Raw genomic sequence first — 24,048 nt, 5'->3', positions numbered from 1 at the left:
GCCTTCGACTTTGAATGAATGTTCTTGTCTATCTTTTCTTTTTTTCATCAACCAACAGTTTGATGAAATTCCCAAAAGAGTAGTCAAATTTATTCTTTCCCACTATCATTCATTTGTTTTTATAAAAAATTCTCTTTTATTATGTTCATTTAAAATTCACTATTGGCTCTTCACCAAAAATATTTATAAATATATTTGTTTGTAATTGATTTATGAATTTGATTACTTACCTCTTTGTATGTTTTTACACATTAATTTGTTTCAGACTGGATTTTTCATTCAATAGTTGATACCAAGACTCAATTACTACATTTTATTGTATTATCTATTGTTAATTGACCTTGCTTATGAGTTTAATCCCTAACTCAATTGAAAGTGTCTCTTTTATAATTACAGCAAATTTTCCATAGGGATATTAACTTGAAAAATACTCTTAGATGGAAGCGTGAGACCACATCTAGTTAATTAACTTCAAAATGGTTTTCTACTTTGCATAAAAATGATAAATAACCATGTTGTAATAATCTGTTCATTGAGAGGACACGAGACTTTAATCCATTGCTCTAAAATGATGCTAGAAAGAATTTAATTTTTCCTCCTATTATTTTGGATGTGCTTGAAAGCTAGTATTTTGCTTTGAAGCATATGTGCAACTCACAACATTGGAGCACTCGCCTAGCTTATTGTGAGAATGATACAGATTCTTATATTATAAGTGAAAACAAAATTAGACATATCTATGTTAGTATACTTTGTAAATTTAGAAATTAAATTGTTTGGTGATAATATTGTATACGTTAAATTTGAATTGAGCATTGTAGTATGTGCATGATGATTGTCTTCAAATTATATACTATTGTATTTATTTTTCTACAAGTTAATTCAAAATGTTTAAAATACAACAGTTATATTTTCAGGAGCTTGAACCTAATGTGATTTCAATTTCAAGATGTAAAATTTTTTATAAATAAAAAAAAGTAATCTTATTGTTTAAGAATAGAATTTAAAATTCATTTAACCACCAATGATAAATGAATTAATATTTTTGAAAACATTAATTAGATTAATAATTTCTCTTATCATCAATAATTAATATAATTGGTGTGAACTCAAAAAGAGGTGAATTGAAAATTTAAAAACTCTTAAGTCAATTTAAGATCTTAGACACTATTTTGCAACCTAGGGTCTTTCTAAGCAGATTCAATTCTCTCAAATAATTTAGATTAATTTTATAATATAAAAATATTAAAAAAGAAGGTGGTAAAAAATGATTTAGAATTATTTTAAAAAAAGGGGAAAAGTTTTTTTTAAAAAACTAAAATAATTAAAAAAATTATTGGAATCTTTCATTGGACCATTTCCTCTATTGTGAGAGAATATGGGATGAGAAAGAGAGGGTAACATAAAAAATTCTCAACGTGTCAAGAATCAAGTGTTACTTTAATCAATTTCATTGACCTTTTTGTTTATTAAAAGTGAAGATTTATTAATAAATAAATGAAGGTCATCATCTTTGAATAAAAAAAAAGTGCTAAATTTGCCACTTACCTAGATAATCAACACTATTTTAATAAAAGAAATGTTGAACTAATAGATAATTAATGCTACTTTAATAAAGGAAACGCTGCGCGTAGGTGCGCGCGCGAGTCTTCGCATGATTAAACAAAGCCATTTCCGCCAGGGCGTAAAGCGATGACGGATCGGCGGTGGCTGAGCGTTGGCTTGACCTTAAGCAGAGTTGAATAGATACAGAAGCAGAGTTCATTCAATCATTATCAACCGAAGAAGAGGAGAATCCCAGAACCAAAGAGAAGTGAAAAATGACTTTGAAAATATACGCCGATCGGATGTCCCAGCCAAGTCGTGCCGTTCTTCTCTTCTGCAAGTAATTTTTCTTCTTCAGCGTTTCTGGGTTTCAACCCATTTCTCGTTTTTGTTCTGCTGTTCGCGGTTGCTGTTCTGTATTTTGATTTTGATTTTGTTTCGTTCGTTTGAAGGGTGAACGGGATCGATTTTGAGGAGGTTAGGGTACATATTGCCAAGGGTCAGCAGCTGTCTCCTGAGTTTGAAAGTGCGTCTTTGTAAGATTAATGGGTTTTGAGATATTATCATGTAGGTGTTGTTTCAATTATTGAACAAGAACAATCCGAATGCATCTCAGAGAATGCACTGTCCATGTTGGACGAAAGTTCTAGCTGCCCGATTTATTTATTTATTAGTTTGCGGTGGTGTAATTTCAGGCATAAACCCAATGCGGAAACTTCCGGTGATATTCGATGGGAGATTTAAGCTGTTCGAGAGGTACTTTAAAATTTTCTTCATTCACTTCTTCAATCATCACCTATGAACTATTACTTTTGTGAATATAATTTGGAGTATGGTGGTATTCTGTGCGTTGAAATACTCATTGTTAGCTTAAGCTTCAAATGTGTTTTGTGTTATTTTTTGTCACGGGTTCCACCTTTAATATCTGATATGAACCAAGATATGATGGCAGCTTGGTCCTCATCGTGCTTATTTTTAGATCCATTTAGATGTTCATAAATTCATCAGGATGTTCTGATCTTTAGTGGCAGTGCTTTCTTTCACTGAATCAAAATGTTGAGAGTCAAATGGAATGGAATGTGTCATTCCATTCTATTGCTTGATTGAAGCATGGAATCGAGATTAGAATGGAATGTCAATTCCATTCCTATTTTGTTGTGAGAAATAAAATTGGGATAATGGAATCATAGTTATTAAATTACCATATTACTCAATGCACATAAATTTAAATCTAAAAAGTTCCTAGGATCATGGTTTTAAACTGCAGTAGCGGGTACTATAACATGTGACAGTAATGGATGTAGTGGGAAGTATGAATAGCGGATGTTACATAAAGGGAAGCGGGTGCAATGGCCGTGAATTTTTTTCAAGCACGCACAACCTTATGCATGTTAGTGTATTTTAATGTTTTAAGATTTTAGCCTTTTTTAGAAAGAGTTTTATACTATGTTTAGGAGCACGGATTTTGGACCTTGGATTTGGATTATGATGGATTTGGAAAAATTTTCAATACAATTTTGGCCCCTTCCCCAGACCCTGCATACGCGGGAGCTTTTTGCACCGGGCTGCCTTTTTTTTTTTTGTATATATTTTATTTTTAAAATCCAAATCCAAGACCTCTCAAAACATAGGGTTAATGTATTTTGGATCCTTTAGTTCAACTAATTAAGTTCTTTGGCAAGGGAAGAAATTTACATTTGTTTTAAACTACCATTGACTGAAAATTTACATGCGTGCGTATTTATACTTTTTCATTATTCTTATGTTTTATAAATTCTTATGTGTGATAAATTAATTAATGAAACAAAATACATTATACTCTTGATTAATCTATTGGACACATGAGACATATGAATAATTTAAATATACGATAACTAGAAAAGAAAATAAGGTTGAAGTTGAAAAATATAGATAAATATCAAATTGCTAATATTATCAAAATAAAATACTTTCTTAACAAGTTAGTATTATCAAATTGTTTAGTAATGCATCTCTTGTGAGTTTTTAAAAAAACAGTAAATTTGTATCATTATCATCCTCATTATAACCCCCCCCCCCTCCCAATCTCCATGTAGTATATTGAGAATGATTTATGAAAGAGCGTCAAAAACAAAAGTGAGAAGTGAAAAGTATAAAATAAAATTATTGTCGCTGTAATAGTCATATAGTGGTCGTATAACGACTATAGCAGCCTTTACATAATGATCGCAGTCCCCATAAGTTTTCTTCTTGCCAATTTGAAAAGGCTAAGGTGATCTTTCATGGTCTAAACTTATCACCTATATTGGACCTACAATTACATGTGTGTGTGTGTGTATACACACGGACTTGAATGCCAATATGAATCATTGGGTCTCTACTATTTTTATTTATTTATATATTTCTAAATTTGTTGCATGATTACTTTAATTCCTTGCTTAATTCATGCTTGTCAAATTGAGGTTAAATCATGAATCAAAATTCCAATTTCAGGGAATCTTGAATCTCAAATCAAATCCAATTGTAAGATTCAGAACAAATGTTAAAAATCAAGTCCAAATGACATGCATATATTGACATATGAACAACAAACAAAATAGTTAAAAAAAAAAAAAGAACTTTATGTTGTTTAGGGGAAGGAATCAAGGAAAAAAAACACTGAACCTTTGATGTTTATCAACAATTAAAAAAAAAAAATCATATTTTATGCAGTTTCTCTAATTAAAAAGAAAAAAAAAAAATTAACCTAAAAAAATGGTAATGATGGGACAAACTACTAAAAATACCTACTTTTGAATCTTGACAACATGATGAAATATGAGTACCACCTTAGCCGAAGAGCGTTCTGCTGCTCTTTCTTCTAAGTGGTAGAACATTACCCTCCTCCAAGAGTAAACAATGGTTTTGTGAAGTCTGCATGAAACCTAAAGTTCAATTTCTCCATTTTTTAGCACAAAATTGGCATAAAGCCGTTGACGAGGAATGAAAAGTGATCATGTTAAAATAAAACCAATAAAAAAAAGAAGAAGAAATGCTGTTTTTGGGATTTCAAATCTATCGGGCCTATTAGGATGTGATAGGTCTAAATTTGTTTGAATATATGGATTTAGATGGAGTCCTTAGATGCACACAGTGAATTAATAGATTCGGCAATGATTAAGTTGTTTTTCGATTCACTAGTAAGATTTGAATTGATTTGGTGTGGAATTGATACAAATTATATGAATTGAATTACAAATTGGAAGATTAACCATGGCTTGATTTGGTGTGGCTTCCATGCACAATACATCTATAGGAAATATATTAATTGAATGCATAATTTCTGGGTGGGCTCCCGTGCACATTCACATCTAAAAAGATAGTAAAAGATAGCTCTCCAATATCAAGTTATTGAATGTGTTGTGTTTGGTGGCTCATATTCTTAAGTGGTTCATACACAAGGAAGAAAAGCATAGTTGAATCAGCACTGGGGGAAACCGTTGGTGGTTTGGCTCTTACCATCAACGGTTGAAATCTCAGAATGTCTGCTCTCGGTATCTTTTCGTCGAAGTAACCGTCGACGGCTGTCTGAATGTTGCTGAGATGGTTTGCTCTTGGTATCTCAAACTGTCAACGGTTTGCCTGAAACCGTGGACGGTTTAGCTCGGGACAACGAGGTTGATTTCAAATTTTGAATGTGAACGTTAGTGTGGTTGGGGGTTTGGAGGGAAACCTCTGAAGTGTTTATAAACATACCATTCTTGGTATATTTTCAAAGAGAGAAAAATAAGATCATTGTAAAAGTATTGTATTGTGTTCTTTGACACTTATATAGCGAAACCTTTGTCGATTGCTCCCGTGGATGTAGGCATTGCCGAACCACGTAATTCTTTGCGTTGTTCTTGCTTTCATATATATTGCACGTGTGTGTTCCGTATTTGTTCTTCATTGTTGCTGCGTTTAATTTTTGTTGTGCAAAATCCAAGTTTATTCACAACAATTGGTATTAGAGCACTTGTTGTTATGGCATCGGGTACTTCGTTTGCAAAATTTGACGTTGTTGAATTTGATTGCATCGGTAACTTTGGTTTATGGCAGAGAAGAGTGAAAGATTTGCTTGTGCAGTAAGGGATGGTGAAGGCCTTGTACGGTGTTAAACCGGAAGGTATGGATGAGGCTAATTGGAAAGAATTAGAGGCAAAGGTTGTTGCTACAATATGATTGTGTTTGGCCGATGAAATGCTTTATCACGTCATGGGGGAAGATTCTCTTGCGGCTGTTTGGAAAAAGCTTGAAAGTCGGTACATGTGCAAATCCCTTACAAACAAACTTTTTCTTAAGCAGCGTCTTTATTGGCTTAAGATGGTGGAGGGTTCAAACTTGAACCAGCACATCAGCGCATTTAATCAAATCATAAGTGATTTAATGCGAGTTGAAGTGAAATTTGAAGAGGATGATAAGGTGTTGATGCTACTAAATTCCTTGTTAGCGACTCACACATATGAGAATCTAGTTACCACTCTTACATAGGGGAAAAAGACCCTTAACTTGAAAGAGGTGACAAGTGCGTTGTTGGGGTTTCATCAAAGGATGAAAATCTGCGATGAAAATTCACACGGAGAAGGAAAAGGATTGAGTCAAAAATCCCAAACTCAATTCAAGAAGAAAAAGGATAGTTGGTGTTATAAGTGCGATAAAAAAGGGCACATTAAATTGGAGTGTCCGGATTAGAAGAAAGGAAATGCGAAAAAGCATAAAAGGACTTCAAAATCAGTAAACGTAGTTTAAGAAGAAAATACAGGTTGCAGTGATGGTGATGTACTTTCAGTTTCGTCGGGGTCGGACTGCCTCACGGACTCGTGGATCCTAGACTTGGCATGTTCTTACCATATGACTCCAAATAAGGAGTGGTTCAACACTTATAGGTTGGTAAATTTAGGTTCAGTTCTTATGGAAAATGATTTCTCTTGTAAAATCATTGGCATAGGAAGTGTTAGAATCAAAATGTTTGATGGTGCTGTGAGAACCTTGAGTAATGTAAGACACATACCGGACCTATGGAAGAGTCTCATTTTACTTGACACTTTGGATTGTAATGGATTCACTTACAAGTCCTAAAGTGAGATTATAATGGTGGCAAAGGTAATCTGATGGTGATGAAAGGACAAAAGTTAGATGGAAATATTTATACACTGCAGGGAACTATTGTTGTAGGTGGAGTTGCAGTTGTAGATTCTGAATTTGATGAAACCATTTTGTGGCATATTCGACTTGGGCATATGGGTGAACATGGTATGAAAGAACTTTATAAGAGGAAACTCTTGAAAAGTATGAAAACATGTAAGCTGAATTTTTGCAAGTTTTGTGTTCTTGGGAAATAAAATAAAGCGCAATTCAAATCAGCTATTCACAAAACGGAAGGTATTCTTGATTACATACATTCTAATGTTTGGGAGCCTGTTAGAGTGGCATCACGGGGAGGACATGTTTATTTTGTGAGCTTTGTTGACGATTACTCATGGAAAGTTTGGGTATACTTCATGTGGCACAAGTCTGATACGTTTGGCAGGTTTAAGTTGTGGAAAATTGAAGTGGAAAACCAGACTGGAAGGAGAATCAAATGCCTCAGGTCAGACAATGGGACTAAGTACGCTGATTCTAGGTTCATGGAGTTTTGTGAGTAGCAGAGCATTAAGAGACAGTTCACTGTTCACTGGACACGGACACCTTAACAAAATGGTGTGACTGAAAGGATGAAACGAACTCTAGCTGAAAGAGTTCGGTGTCTCGGACTTAATACCGGACTATCGAAGAACTTCTGGGCCGAGACAGTTAGTATGACTTGTTTCTTGGTAAACCGTCGCCAAGGGTATCACTACAGGGGAAAGTGACAGAAGAGGTATGGACAGTAAATGCGGTAGACTATTCCGGATTGAAGGTATTTGGTTGTCCAACCTATGTTCATGTGTATAGTGCGGAGAGATCAAAGCTTGACACAAAGTCGAGACGTTGCATCTTTTTGGGGTATCAAAAGGGTGTGAAGGGGTTCAAGCTATGGGATCCAATGGCAAATAAGGTGGTGATCAATAGGGATGTAGTTTTTTATGAGAAAGTTATGGTGAAGCGTACTCAAGTTGATGATGAAGAGAAACAGGAGCCAGAAAACTGGAGCAGAGATGAGCATGTTGTGCAGGTGGAGTTAGAAACTCAGGGCAATGACAATGATCTTGATCCTTTAGTTGCGAGGAGTTCTAGCTCGGGAAACCAATAAGTTGACAATATTCCTATACAAAAATCCAAACGCACTATTAGACCACCGCCAAGGTATGGGTTTGAAGAGTTAGTATCTTATGTTTTTATTACCAGTTGCAATGATCCAATTACTTTTCAAGAGGCAGTGCACAACCAAGAGAAAAGTAGGTGGATGGGTGCTATGATTGAGGAAATAGAGTCACTGCATAAAAATCAAAGTTGGGAGTTGGTGGAGCTTTTAGATGGGAAGAGGGCGATAGACTACAAATGGGTATATAGGAAGAAGGAAACAATTTCAGAAATGGAAAGAGAGAAATTCAAGGCACGGTTCGTGGTAAAAGGGTACTCACAGAAAAAGGGAATAGATTATGGTGAAATCTTTTCACCTGTGGTCCTATACACTTCCATCAAGGTAGTGTTGACATTAGTAGCTCATTTTGATATGCATTTGGAACAAATGGATGTGAAGACAACATTTTTCCATTGTGACTTTGAGGAATAGATTTATATGGTACAGCCGGAGGGATTCAGTGAACTCGAGCAAGAACACTTAGTTTGCAAGTTGAAGAAGTCTCTTTATGGGCTGAAACAGTTTCCGAGGCAATGGTACAAACAATTTGATTCATATATGATTAGGATAGGCCACAAAATATGTGAGTATGACTGCTGCGTGTATGTGAAGAAGTTTGATGATGATTCTCTCATTTTCTTATTGTTGTATGTCGATGACATGTTAATAGATCTGAAGGATTTAACTGAGGTAAATTAGTTAATTGATCTTTTGCATAAAAAGTTTTACATGAAGGATCTTGGTCCAGCCAAGAAGATACTTGGGATGGAGATTTGCTGAGATAGAACTTCAGGGAGGTTGTGGCTATTTCAGGGCGGTTATGTGGAGAAGGTATTGGAAAGGTTTAGCATGATTAATGCTAAACCGGTATGTACACCTCTAGCGAGTCACTTTAAATTGTCTATTGCTGAATGTCCAAGTACGGATGATGATATTCGGCACATGTCAAAGGTCCCCTATGCTAGCGCCGTGGGGAGTTTAATGTATGCCATGGTGTGTACAAGACCAGACTTAGCACATGCAGTAAGTGTGGTGAGTAAGTTTCTCTCTAATTCAGGAAGACAACATTGGGAAGCCGTTAAATGGATTTTCAGATACTTATGGGGTACTTCTAGTTATGGCATCATGTTCGGCAAGCAACATGATAGTCCATCAGTGTTGGGGTTTGTTGATGCTAATTATGTAGGGGATATGGATGACAGAAGGTCTACAATGAGTTATGTCTTTACCCTTGTAGGAGGACTTATATGTTGGAGGTCTATGGTACAATCCTTGGTAGCATTGTCTACAACTGAATCTGAATGTATGGAAATTGCCGAAGCTGCAAAGGAAGCCTTATGGCTTACCGGTTTGGTCAAGGAGTTGGGTATACAACAAGGTGGAGTTGTGCTGCATAGTGATAGTTAGAGTGCTATTTACTTGGCGAAGAATCAAGTATACCATGTTAGAATGAAACATATTGATGTAAGGTTCCATAGGGTCTGGGAATTGATTACTTCAGGTGAACTTGTATTAAATAAGGTTCACTCATCTGAAAACGCAGCAGTCATCTTGACAAAACCGGTTACTACTGATAAGTTCAAGCATTCCTTGGACTTGCTTCATGTCTCCAAGTGCTAGAGGGGAGAGGGATACAACCTAACGTTCTAAGGTCAAGGTAGTGCATCAGGCTGACTATGTTTTTTTGGGTTCTCCTAAGGGGCAGAAATTCGCCAAGGTGGAGATTGTTGTGTTTGGTGGCTTATATTCTTGAGTGGTGGACATACACAAGGAAGAAAAGCATAGTTGAATTAGTATTGGGGGAAACCGTCGACGGTTTGGCTGAAATTTCAGAATGTCTGCTCTTAGTATCTTTCCGTCGAAGTAACCGTCGACGGCTGTCTGAATGTTACTGAGATGGTTTGCTCTCGGTATCTCAAAACCGTTGACAGTTTGCCTAAAACCGTCAACGGTTTGGCTCGAGATAGTGAGGTTGATTTCAAATTTTGAATGTGAACGTTAGTGTAGTTGGGGGTTTGGAGGGAAACCTCCGAAGTGTTTATAAATATACCATTCTGGGTATATTTTCAAAGAGAGAGAAAGAAGAAGATCATTGTAAAAGTATTGTATTGTGTTCTTTGACACTTATATAGTGCCTTTGCCGATTGCTCCCATGGATGTAGCCATTGCCGAACCACGTAATTCTTTGCGTTGTTGTTCTTGCTTTCATATATACTGCGTGTGTGTGTTCAATATTTGTTCTTCATTGTTGCTACGTTTAATTTCCACTGCAAAATCTGAGTTTGTTTACAACTGAATGACATGATACACACACACACACATTTAAGGACAAAAAATTATGTATCTACTAGCGGCCAAAATCACTAGTATAGGTCAAAGAAACCACTGCTAAAACATGTAGCAGTAACTAATACAGTTGCTTGTTAAGAACAGAAATGCTCCTAAAGCTTTGCAGGTTGCCCCATTTACCAATGGTTTTGATTATCGTTGCAAGGTTGAATTTTACCAGTGGCCACAAAAATCACTGGAAAAATTGGAGCAAACTGCTGCTATAGGACTAAAAGTAGAATACTTCTTGCTAAGATAATAAGTGGTGAAAGAAATCACTGCAAAAGAAATTCAAAGCCACTAGTAAAAGAATCTGAAGGCAAAACACATGACTTTATTTATCATTTGTGTCTTTAAAGTTTAAGCCAAAGTGCATCTATAAAGCCAATCAAGAGATGTAATAACTATCTTGTACAAATAGAAGTAAACCAAAAATTAAATTTATTGAACAAAAAACATAAACATATTACATTGTCTAAAGTAGGAATCACATACATAAAACTTTTCTCTACATATAAAGATTGAATACAAAAATAAATGTTTTTTAAAATATCATAAAGAGAAAGACATGAGACAGTCATAAGGTTTGGATCTCTAGGCATAGGTGGAGTTGGCGGCCATCACTTTAGTTGACACGTGAATATATTTGCATATTTTTATGTCTTCATTTCTTGGACTGCCTTGGATTTACACTATTGGAGACCTGGCAATGTTTGTACATGATTGGTTGGCTTGCCGTGCTACATTTGAAAGACATGGCTTTACTATCATAAAATCATCAATGGCTTGAAATACATAACAATACCATCAGAAAAAACATCAATGTCACTAAAGATGTCAAACATTATTATCTCCAGACATTTATCATCTTAGCGTGAGCCACAGGTGCACATTGCAAATGGTAAATAATATCCCGCCACGAAGTCTTAGAAAATCTAAGAAAATTACATGTTAAATGGCAAATGACATGCTAATTCATAAAACCCCTTAACTAATATTCAATTTCTTTTGGATAGCGTAACTATTATTCAAGGAAACAGCCTCTCTGCATAAAAACAGGGGTAATGCTGCATACACTAGGACTACCCTCAGCCTACCCTAGCAAAGTGGTGAACCTTGTGACCTGGGGACACACTTTTATAACTAGTATTCAAAATAATAGTAACGAACCATAATTCAGAAAATTGTGTTAATATCAACAATAATTAATTACTTTTTAATTGTTATCCTCAAGAAGGTCAGCACCCAATCCTCCTTTTCCTCAGTGGGGATGGGAAGACCTTTAGGTTTTGTATCTTGACTTGCCAAGAAGGCTAGAACATATCATATTGGCATTAGTACTTGTAGAAAAAGATAATCTGAGGCTGCAAGACAGGTCATCTGTGGGTACTCATGGTTTTCACAAATACAATACTCTGTATTTTTTTTTTCTAAATCTCTGTGCTAAAAGCCCTGCAGGTTTGTCTTCTTTCTAGTTTTTATCTCATATCATGTAAAGCCAAAATGTTGGTTGCTTCGATATTTGCCATTAAATTAACCAGTTACGGTTTCAGTACCCAGCACCATATCACACTTAGTGTTTGAGAGAGAGAGAGAAAGAGAGGGAGGGAAAGTGAGTGAGGGTGACATATAAGCTCAAAATTTCATCTAACCTGCACTCAAGGACCTTAAAAGATCAAGTTGGGAATTCGCCCAACTATAACTAGTGCCCCAAATACTCTTCTTAGCTGAACTCTAGGGATCTAAGCAGATCAAAATTCAGAGCTTACCCAAAGAAGCTTAAAAAGACAAATGGCCAGCAGTGTTCGAACAAACATCCAGGGTTCAAGTGGTTTGTCATAGAACATGGTGTACTGTTAGACAGTACGTAAGTCCTGCTGGCATTGGACGTGCTGCCTTGCTCTATGGACTATGGGAGAGAGGGTCTTTGAGTTAGGTGATTAATGCCAGCACCTTGCTCTGTTGCCATGTACCATTCACTGCTTTATTATAATTTTGTGCTGCTCAGTAGGCATTGAACTTGCTGCCATGCATTTAGAACGCTACCATATACATAATACATAATGTACTTGCACAAATTTAAGCAGATTTTCTGTACACAACTCATTTTCCCTTTTATTCTTCTTTCTAATCTTTTCCTCAATCCACAAAACCCAAAGCATGTCATAATCCACTTATGCACGCATTGTTTTAGATGTTCCATCTACAAATGCTCCAAAACATACTACTAACTAATTCAAAGAAAAAAAAATCATCTCAACCAAAAATCATTTCCTTTTGCCAAACCAAAGGACCCTACTGTTTCAAATACTATTTGCATGACCCTCATTTCCCAAAATAAAACTACTATTTATCCTTTTTTTTTTTTTTTAACCCAAAGCAAATCATCATAATATAGTATTTACATTGTTTTGTCTGTTTGTCTTTGCTTTCTATCCTTTTTGTGGGATCGTAATGTTGTTTTCATCATTGCTCTCAGCCTCCAATCTCTTTGATTTAATCAAATGTAATTGATGGATTCATTTGTAAATCTACTAACCATTTGATTTAATCCTCCATGTGGGTTGCTATTTGATTACAAATGACTTCTGAGCAAATGAGGGTTGTTCATTTCTAAAAGCAACTCACTTCAGTAGATCATCATCTTTGTTTAAATTAAACATAAATATGGAGGTGTACTTCAGCTGCTTGTCATCTTATGTTCCTGGCATGCTATTTGGTTTTCATAAGCGTATCATAATTGATCATTTAGTTCATGCCAGTGGTTAAAATGTAAGAAAAATTTGAAATTCTATGCTATTTGGTTGCATCCATCACTGTATTTGGCATGCATACATATCATGCAACTTTTGAACTAGAGCATTGCCCTAGCGTTCTCATAAAATATAAATGGATCTTTTGTCAGGGATTCATCTATAAATATCATAAATTATGCTTTTGTGATTTTTCACTTTCCTAGTTTCCAAAAATCTAGGAGTTGGTTGCTGCTTTTAATTTATTATCTAGCTATGCATTGGATATATCCTGCTTCTAATACTTTCATGGCTTTCATGAGACTTTCGTTCTTTTCCTTTGCAGTCATGCAATCCTCATCTATATTGCTTGCTCATTTCCTGGAGTTGCAGATCATTGGTAAGTTAAGCTTCCTCGTATGCCTTTATTGTTTTTCTGACTTCATTCCAATTTTACAAAAAAATTTCCATGAAACATAGGCTGTGTCACATCAACATTTTTCAATTAAGTAGAGGACTGTGTCCAACTGTCATAAGAATTTTGAATTAGATATATCAAACAACTATATAGTATAAACATGCAGTGTTCTGATATCCATGTGAAATAGCTTGCAATGATATATATTCTTTTTTTCAGCATATGGTGCGTTTTCATTTATGCATTGATATTTAATTGACATATTTGGTTCTAAAATCCATATTTTGCATCATGATTAATTTGCACTTGCACATGTGTGTATCTATATATGCAAGATCCAGTGCACAGAGCTAAGAATTTTAATTATTCTTAAAATTTTTCCCTCATACTTTCAGGTATCCAGCTGATCTTTTTAGAAGAGCTAAGATCCACTCTGTGTTGGATTGGCATCACTCCAATTTACGCTTTGGTGCAGGTGCTTCATATTTGGATTTTAAAGAAGCTTGAAGTTATTAAATGATGACTATGTAACTTCCAATATGTCTATTCTTTTCTCTGGTCTACTTTATTTTGTAAGTAAATTTAGGTTGATAACAAGTCTCTTCAATCATTTGGAAGGTGAGCCAGGACCAATTTACTTGCTAGACAATATCCTAGTCTTTTAATTCTTCATGAAATGGAAAAACCAGTCAGTTGTGGTTTAGAGGTCCTCATCTCTAGGCATCAAGCTAAGATTCCGTAAGCAGCCTTGGTGGAGTTGGGAGGGGCTGGAGCTTTTGTCAGCTGCCTTGGTAGTGAAGTTGGCCTATTCCACAGATGAGAAATGTTCTGCATTCATGAGGCACCCTGGCCCTTGCAATTGACCTATGTAGGCTTAATAGCGTCAGGGAGGCTTCTGTAGCTTCAGTCTTGAAGTGTCCCTATCACCATGGTCCATGAATCCCTCTCCTTTGAGTTTCATATATGACATTCTCTAACTCTTTCACTTCTCAGTTAAAAAAATAGTTTATCCACAAAAGGTTGGGACTTAGGAGGCACCATGGTGGATGTCATGGTCTGATGGGCTATAGATGCATTGGGTTGACCGTTGCAAATTGAAAATTACACACAAAACACATTTGTGATGAGTATGCCTATTCCCTATCCTATGATAAAGTACACAGGCGCCACTAAATGTTGCAATGTTGTATGTATGCCTAGTAATGCTTGGTGTATCTATAATAATGTTATCAAGTGAAAAATGTACTTAATTAGTGCAGGTTTATCTTTTCCTATCCCTTCCTATAGCTATAGGTCATGGTTTCTTAATTTAGGCTTATCTTTTCAGTAACATTGGTTCAAAATACTGCACTAGCGCCTGTGCTCGGCCGGCCTTTGAATCTAGAAGCAGCTGCTGAAGCAGAGAAGGTTTTGTTCAAGTCTCTTTCAAAAATTGAATCCTTTTGGCTAAAGGGGGATGGGCGCTTCTTGCTGGGTGGCTCTCAACCGTCCATTGCAGATCTCAGCCTAGTGTGTGAAATTATGCAGCTAGAGGTAATAGGATCCAACTCAGTTTCTTTTCCCTGTTACTGTTGTTGTTTTCTTACTCCTTTCTTGAAAGAGAGAGATGCCAGGAAAAAAAAACCCTAGGAGGGATACCTCTACTCATGAAAACTGTTGTTGCGTTTAGATTTTGGATGAGAAGGATCGGAATAGAATATTAGGTCCATACAAGAAAGTTCAGCAATGGATTGTGAACACAAAAAATGCTACAAGACCTCATTTTGATGAAGTGCATGCAGTCCTCTTCAAGGTCAAAGAAAAACTACAAAAGCAGCGTTTGGCTGGAGAAAATATTGGGACTGGGTCTAGCCAGAAAAAAGCATTGCCTTCGAAGATGTGAAAATCTTCTTAAATGGGACTTCTTGCTTTTGATTTAAAGCCACCGACTGTTGGCATTATAGATTTCACCATTGTAGAAGGAGCAAACAAAGAATTCCATGTGTACCTGGTGTGTACCATGTTGTACTATCTTTGCTGAGAACAAAATTCTACTTTGATTTTTGGGAATATGTGATTCCCATGTTTATTCTCCCCCCGCCCCACCCCCCCCCCCCCCCTTCTCTGTAATAATGATAAAACATTCTTAAATAGGACAAATAATGGAAGAAGATATTTTACCAAAAAAGAAATTTTACAAATATAATTATCCCAAAATTCAATAACTAATTCTTGTTGAAATATAAATAAATTCTTCAAGTACATTGTGTGGATCAATTGGGTATGTTCTAATCAATTGGCTGAAATTATGAGCAAGTGTAAAAGTAGAATTCATTTCACAAGTTTGCACTTCAAGTGAATTTCTATAATTATACACGAATCAACTAAGGAGGGCAGGTACGGCATGGTACATAAGTTTTTTCCTTTGTAGACTATTAAAATTTAGAACAGAAGATATTAACCTATTTTGAGACAATTGTCTAGATTTAAAAAGTTATCTAGAAAGTAATAGCCTTTTCATATTTCATGTACTTCATGAAATTTATTTATTTTTTCATTTTATAAGTATTAATATAAATATACAATAGTAATATTCCAAGAGAAAAAAAAAAAAAAACAGTTGTGGTCACAAAATTCGTAAAATCTTGCATAAAGTATTATAAAATTAGACAAATATCACACAAATAAAATTATTTTCAAAGACTTACAATCGACACTAACAAACAACCATCACTAAGAAAAGCAAAGTTTATCAATCATGCATAGTATGATACTAATAAAAGGTGTAAACAAGGATGTCAACATTAATATCGAGCATAGAATCTCTTCGCAAATGAATATTCTGATAATCACGGAGGTTGAAATAATGCTTTGATGGCAAAATAATACCAAATTTTTTTCTTTTGTTTTAAAATGAATATACTAACTAAGAATGTGAAAGATAGAACCAAGAAAAACATTAAAAATGTATAAGAGAAATGTACATAAATAGATTGTGAAAAGTATTACACATACTACAATATTTGTGTAAGAAGCAGGTGCACATTTAGTTAACTTGTCCGAAATGGATCTCAGCCAATATTTAATATCAAGCCACACAGTTCTCATCGAATTATGAATTGATTCCAAAATGCTTAACTGTGAGGCCCATCTTGCACAACTAAACCAGACATTAACTCTGGCTTTCCATGTATTCGTTGTTATACAACTAACACCCAACGCCACTGCTGCTTGTTTTCGTACCTCTTGAGCGAACGATCTCGTGCAAAACATATGGTCTAGAGATTCAATCTTGACATTTGAATAACAATCACACCGAGATGCCATCTGAACACCTACTTCTTTAATACAAGTATCAATTGGAAGACAAGCGAACCAATACTTCCACATACTAATTGACACTCGTTTTGGCAACATAGGATGCCAGATCCATTTTGCAACTAAGAATTCATCTTTACTGTAAAAACCCCAAAAAGAGATATAAAAGATTAATAGAATGATTCCAAAAAAATAAAAAAAATAAAAAAAATAAAATTTTAAAAAATATTAATTAATTAATTAATTAAACGAATTTAAAAAGAAAAAGAAAAAAAAATTAATTAATTAAAATTAATTTTTTTATTAAAAAAATATTATTAATATTAATTAAATATTATTATTATTATTATTATTATCCTCCTGAAGCTTCAACAAGCTTCAGGAGATTCAAGTATATTTGTTATTATTATTATTATTATTATTAGTATTATTCTTCTTCTTCTTCTTCTTCTTTTCTTTTCTTTTCTCTGTAACTCTCTGCAATCTCTCTCTCTCTCCTCACGTTCTCTCTCCCTCTCTCCTCGATTTCGTGACGAATTTTCGCCCGATCGAAAATCCGAAAATACCACTGGACTCCATTCGCCACTGCCGTCATTTCTACCGGAGCGAATCGGTGGTAGGAGCGGCGTAAGCGTATTCCCTGGGGTAAGCCATTTTCCCCTTTTTCTTTAATTTCTTGCAAAATATAAGCCCAATTGACGAACGGACACCACCACGAGAATCTAGGGATGATTCTCTATAAGTCTAGTGGGACGGAATTCTCGTGGGGGTGTCGGGTCAAAAGTCCAAATTTGGGGTGCGACGATTATTAGGGGGCTTATTTTTAATTAATTAGCATTAATTTAAAAATGCTAAAATATTAAGTATTTTGGGTTGAAGTAGGATTTCTGGAATTTAGGGCCCGAGTGAGCACCGCGAGTGTAATTTTGGGACCCGTAGGCTAAATTTAGAAAATTAAGTGGGGGTGTTAAATAATAGTTTAAATATTAATTTGAGGTATATGGAGTCTAGGGAAGGCTAGATGGGTATTATTTTGAAGAAATAGATTAATTAATTTGGGGAAAATGTAAATTGTAGGAGTTGAATTTCAGACGCCAAGGACGTAGAATTTGAGATTCTAGGGAGACTCTCAGTAAGTCAGGTAAGGGGAATAAATTATAGCAGTGTTTTTAGAATTATTATTAGAATGAATATGTGAAATTGAGCATATGAGATTTTGTCTGAAAATTATTATGATATAAATATCAGATAAATTGTGTGGCATTTGAGTAATTGTAAATTGTGATATTTTGGAGTGTAAAATATAATAATGTGTAATTTCTGAGAAAATATTGAAATGAGAATTACTGATCTGATTAGTGAAAAATAATGTAATATGGTATTATTATATGAGTAGAAATGTTTTGCCTGGAAAATGGGATTTTGTGAATTATTGATATTGGAAAATAATGAAATGTGGTATTTATTTGTGAGTGAAAATTATTTGCATGAGAAATAAGTATTTTGGGAAAATGTGAAAAATACATGAAATATGATATATGATATTACGAGATGATGAAATGTGCACAGAAAATGATGAGAATATTTATATTGAACTGAATTGTGATAAACTGGAATATAATTGATGAAATGCCAATACCGCATAATGATTGCGGGTATGTGGTGGTAAACCCTGTTGGATGGTTATGATATTTAGCACGGTACCGTTGCGAGTGGTGTTAGTGCAACCACACGGACTCTTGGAGCGTGTGGCGTGACAGTCGACTGTGCCATTGTGTAGGGTTGTTGGGCCCCCTGAGTCCGGATCAGGGTATTAGGCTGGCCAGTCGTACTACAGACGCGATATGTGATATAATATTTGATTTAACTGGGTCGGCCAACCGCGGTTAGATCCAGCCTTCGGGCCGCACAACCTTGACCATGGGGGGAAGCATAGTGTGTATAGAAAGATCCTCAAGGTGGCCATGAGTTACAGACGCGATGTTGGTATTTGATACCAAGAATACTCATGAGCCGGAAAGTAAAGTGGAAATGAAAAGTGAAAGAATGATAAAATTGGCTAAAATGAGAAATGAAAGAAAGAATGGAAATTGAGAAATAAAGAATGATAAAATTGAGAAATGGAATACTATGAGTTAATAATATAAATAATTAAAGCGAAGTGAAACTCTCCGCCTGAGGGCTTACTGAGTAAGGTGAGTGCCCTGATGGGTATCAGATGTGGCTATACCTGGCTGCATAACGTGTTAGGGCAGAGGGAAGCTACCTGTATGGGCGGGTAATCTTCCCTATTCTCAGGAACTTCGCGTGTAAATATGTGTTGAAAATAATTAAATTTGATAAATGATTTTTAAGCTTATAAAAGCTTGTGTTGTATATTTATATGATTATGTGTTTGTGAATATCAGTGTATTTCTCAAATGAAATGGTGATTTGAAAAGTAAAGTGTATTATAATTCTACTCATTTGGCCACACACTGTAAATAATCTATTCCTTCTTACTGAGATGTGTCTCACCCAAATTATCTAAATTTTTCAGGAAACAGAGATAGGCCAGGTGGTAGAGTTCCGTGATCATAGGGAGCTGGGACCCTGAGATATAGGGTGAGTTTTGACTAGGGAGGTGTGGTTTCCTAGGATTGTATTATTTTTGGGTATGAGATAGTGTTGTGTATTTATATATGTTGATACTCTGGGTATTGTATTCTGACTTATGTATATATACTGGCTTCCGCTGTTAGGTTGTTTAATAAAATACTTTTTACCCGGTATCCAATGCGGGTCGGGTCGTATGAATGGTACTAGGATTGTTGACGTGGCCGATTTGTGGATGTTGTGGATTTATGACGTGATTATTTATTTATTAAAAGAAAAAAAAATTGTACGAAAATCGGGGCATCACATTTACGCTCCCTTATAATTTCCCAAGCACTTGCTGTGGTAAATTTCCCATCTATTGAAGGTTCCCAAATTACTATATCTAGACCCTCCTTGCAAGAAATAACAGAGTTCATTACTTCCTTAGCCTGATCTTCACCCATTAGATCCGCTAATAAATCAACATTCCACCTATCTCTATCTCAACAATCTCGTGTTCGTAGCTTATGGTTTCTAATTTCCTGAACCTTAGCACAAAGGGGACCAGAGGCTAACCATCGATCAAACCAGAAAGAAGCCGACCCTTCTTTAATTTGGACACAAACATGCTCTAATACTTCAGGAATTACACGAACAATCGATCACCAAAATCTGGTTCCTTTTTCATTTCTCTCAAGTGGTGTCTATTATTCAAATACTTGGCTTTAAAGAATTGAGTCCATAGATTATCCATAGTTAACAATCTCCACAAAAACTTCATTATGCAATGAATTTTTTACTTCCTCAAAATCCCTAATACCCAAACCACCCTCACAAACATACATACATATATTAGGCCAGGAACACCCTTTCCTTTTCCTTTTATCATTAACTCCACTCCAAAAAAACTCGATAACATATAATTTATCTTTGTGAAGACAATATTAGGAATGTCCATTACCACTAATTGATGAACCGCCATTGATGATAATACATGCTTAATTAAAATTAAGCGTCCCCCTTGAGATAAAAGTTTAAATTTCCAACCCGCTATCTTTTTCCTTAATTTAGCAACTAGGGGCTCTAAAATATGGGCCGTAAGATGACCCGATACCAAAGGAACACTCAAGTATGTAGCAGGGAACCCTCCTTCCGCAAAGCCAGTCATCCTTAACAAGGATTTCGTCTGAGCATAAGCAATTCTCTTTGACAAAAAAATACTTGACTTCTCTTTATTTATGATTTGACCTAACCAATCCTCATATTTCTTAAGAGTCTTGATAAGCATTCGAATGGAACTTCTCTTACCATTGGCAAAAATAAGAATGTCATCCGAATAGAGAAGGTGAAATACCAAAGGCGCCCCACGAGGATGATAGTAAGCCCCTATCTTATTCTCCATAAAATTTTTCTTTAGAAGCCGAGAAAGAACTTACTGTAAAATAATAAATAGATAAGGAGATAGAGGGTCTCCTTGGCGAAATCCTCGAGAAGTTTTAAAGAAACATTTATAAGTGTCATTCATCATAATGGAGAACCAAGGAGAGGAAACACATTTCGCCACTAAACCACAGAATCTTCGCGAGAATCCAAAGCTTTTCATAACCAAGTTTAAAAAATCCCAATCGACCCTATCATATGCCTTAGCCATGTCTACTTTGATCATTACATATCCACCATTAGATTTCTTATGCAGAGGATGAACCATTTCTTGTGCCAGTGAAATATTTTCAAATATACTTCTACCAGGAATGAAAGCTCTCTGCTCTGGAGAAATCAATGTAGACAATAAACTTGTCATCTTTGCAATAATAATTTTTGAAAAAATTTTGTAGATAACACTACAAAGAGTAATAGGCCTAAACTTGTCAAAACTTTAGAGATTCTGAACTTTTGGGATTAAAACAATGTAAGATGCAGAATAAAATCTAGGAAGAGGAGACCCAATAAAAAAATCTCTAGTTGCATCGATATTCTCCTCTTCAAAAACCATAGGATATTATATGAATAAGGTAAGCTATTCGACCGAGGCCTACACCTGTTAAAAAAGTTCGAAAATACCTTACTGCACCCTCATGAACAGCCTCCATAGAATCCAACACTTCTCCATTTGTAAGTTTCAATGAATTAATCATAGTCTTCTTCCTCTTTTGGTTCACAAATGCATGAAAGAACTTTGTATTGTTATCTCCGGCCTCCAACCACATTTTTTGGCTAGCTGAGAAATATGAATCTCCTCCCTCTTTTCCCATGCTTCCAACTTGAGTTTAGTAAGGAATAAATCTTCCTCCATTTTTGGCGAATACCCAACCTGAAGCTGAGCCTCTAGAACTTCTATACTTTCCTCCAATTTTTTAATATTTTGATACATATGTCCAAAAACCTGTTTGTTCTAGTTTTGGATTGCAACTTTCGTATGTTTCAATTTAGTAGCAAGTCTAACTAAACCCGTGCCATGTGATTCCTCCCTCCAGGCTTTCTTCACGCAAGACTTAAAAGACTGATGAGTGCTCCACATATTCTGATACCTGAAGGGAGAAGGACCATACCGATGCAAATTTCTATGAAATCGAATAATCAATGGGTTATGATCAGAAGTCCTCCTCTTTCCATACTCAAAATAAATATTTGACAAAGATTGGAGAAGATTCGAATTATAGAGGACCCTATCCAAATTTTCCCAACTCCGAGAATTTCCACTGCGACCATTACACTAAAACATGTTGCTGCCAGTACCAACCAAATCCATAAGACCACAGTTGTCCAAGCAAGTATTAAATTTCTCCAAAGCAAGTAACGACCTCGTATGACCACCAATACGTTCCGAATCTGAATGGATGATATTAAAATCTCCCGCCACTAACCAAGGGAAATCATCCCTCTTTACAAACTCCAAATCATTCCAAAGTTCCCGACGATTTGTTTGACGAAATTTAGCATAAACAAATGAAGCCAAGAAATTCTGGTCCATGAAACTAAAAATACACGAAATAACTCGATCAGACATATGTTGTAACTCAAAGTGCACTTCCTCTTCCCAAAACATCCAAAGTTTACCCCCCATTGATGCATATGCACAAAAATTTAGAAAATTTAGAAAGTCAGCCCATTGCGACATCAGATTTTCATCAGAAAATGGCTCTAAAAGAACCAAAATAGAAGACAAAAATTTCATCATTAACTTTTGTAAAAGGCTTTTAGACGTGCCTAATCCCCACACGTTCCACACTAGAATTGTTTAATCATAAATCAAGTTTCTTTGGACGGGTAAAAACCCGTTGAGACTTCTTCTCACTTTGCCCATTAATATCCTTCAACTTAACAAACGGAACATGTAAATCATCATCTGAACAATAACCTTTTTTCTAATGGGAGTTTCTCTAAAGTATTTGTCTCTACCTGCCCATCCGATTCACAATTATGTGGGACATACCTGGGCATGATTGTACACTCTTGTTCTAAGATTTTTGAAACCATATTACTAGATGTCATCAACTGATCACACACTACTATAACATCTTCCACTATCAGAATATCAGTGTCGGGAGCACCCAAGACTAGTTCAACAATCTCCTCCCTCTGCTCAATCTCATACCGTTTTGTGTTCATCTGCAAAATCTCCACTTTAGGCCTCAGACCTTCAAGAACAAACTCCTCCATTTCCATCTCACTTTGCGGAACTGTCTCAACCACTGGCAAAATTTGTGATGTCGTTGCACCCTCTTGAACATGAGCCACCTCTAATGGTTCTTCAACAATGCATGGATCTATCAATTCTCTCTGAACTTCCTTCCCTTTATCCAATTGCTTCACGCGCCAAACTTCTTGTCAATTTTCTTGTATAGCATTTTTTGTATCCTTACTTCTATCCCCAATTTTTTGTTTCCTTTCACCCACTCGGTATACCACCTTTGAATGCCCTTGTCTATGACATTTCTCACAATAAAATCCTTACTTTTCGTACCTCACTTCATGAGAAATTTTTTAATTTGTAGAAACAATAATCGGGAAAGCATCCACCTAATCTGCCAATAAATCCACCTCCACCCACATTCTCACACCCGTAGTCCTAGTTTGGTTAAGCGTAGCATTGTCAGTTCCCAGGTATCGACCAAATCTCGTGGCTAGAATTTGTAAACAATCAGGCTTGTATATGAGCATCGGAAGACCAAGGAGAAATAACTATTGAGGGGCCAAGGATGGTTCTTGCTTCAAATTGAAATCCTTTGTCCATCAAAAAATACGAAACAGAAACCCAGCCAAAATCCTTCCTTCACGAGACCATCCATGAAGAAAATCTCGTTCATTCTTCATTTGAACCAGTACATAAAAATCATCCATGAAACTAACAAAGGGGATCTCCGAAAGGCCTGAAAACAAGCAGCAGTGGCATTGGGTGTTAGTTGTATGGCAACGAATACATGGAAAGCTAGAGTTAATGTCTGGTTTAGTTGTGCAAGATGGGCCTCATAGTTAGGTATTTTGGTAAGTATCATACCTAGTCTCATCATTTGGAGACTTTGGACTCGTCGATGTAGAGCCAGGATGAAATCAATTCATGATTCGGTGAGAACTGTGTGGCTTGATATTAAATATTGGTTGAGATCCATTTCGGACAAGTTAACTAAATGTGCACCTACTTCTTGCACGAATATTGTAGTCCTTCGTGCTTTGGATATTCAAGTAAAAAATGTGAGGGTTCGTCTTTCTCGTGTAGTCAGATGGTGTAAACATGGGATAGGTTGGGTTAAGTTGAATGTAGATGGAAGCTGTAGAGGTAACCCAAGTAATTGTGGTGGTGGAGACGTGATAAGAGATGAAAGAGATTTATTTAAAGTAGCTTTTTCCTCATTGCTGGGTTATGGAACCAG

General features: G+C 35.8%; 1 protein-coding gene across 1 annotated transcript; it reads left to right on the top strand.

Annotated features, from left to right (window-relative positions):
* The first annotated feature begins 1,593 nt into the window (after positions 1-1,593).
* On the top strand, positions 1,594-15,474 carry LOC131164851 (glutathione S-transferase T1). The gene is made up of 7 exons (XM_058122362.1): positions 1,594-1,885; positions 1,998-2,071; positions 2,241-2,301; positions 13,232-13,285; positions 13,699-13,778; positions 14,631-14,836; positions 14,973-15,474. Exons 1-7 carry the CDS (start codon positions 1,821-1,823, stop codon positions 15,183-15,185), a joined length of 753 nt encoding a protein of 250 aa, XP_057978345.1. The 5' UTR covers positions 1,594-1,820; the 3' UTR covers positions 15,186-15,474.
* The last annotated feature ends 8,574 nt before the right edge of the window (positions 15,475-24,048 follow it).

This window comes from Malania oleifera, chromosome 9 (assembly GCF_029873635.1).
Source record: "Malania oleifera isolate guangnan ecotype guangnan chromosome 9, ASM2987363v1, whole genome shotgun sequence".
Taxonomy (NCBI): domain Eukaryota; kingdom Viridiplantae; phylum Streptophyta; class Magnoliopsida; order Santalales; family Ximeniaceae; genus Malania; species Malania oleifera.
Note: the sequence above shows the minus strand (reverse complement) of the source record. Positions and strands in the feature narration are given on the sequence as shown.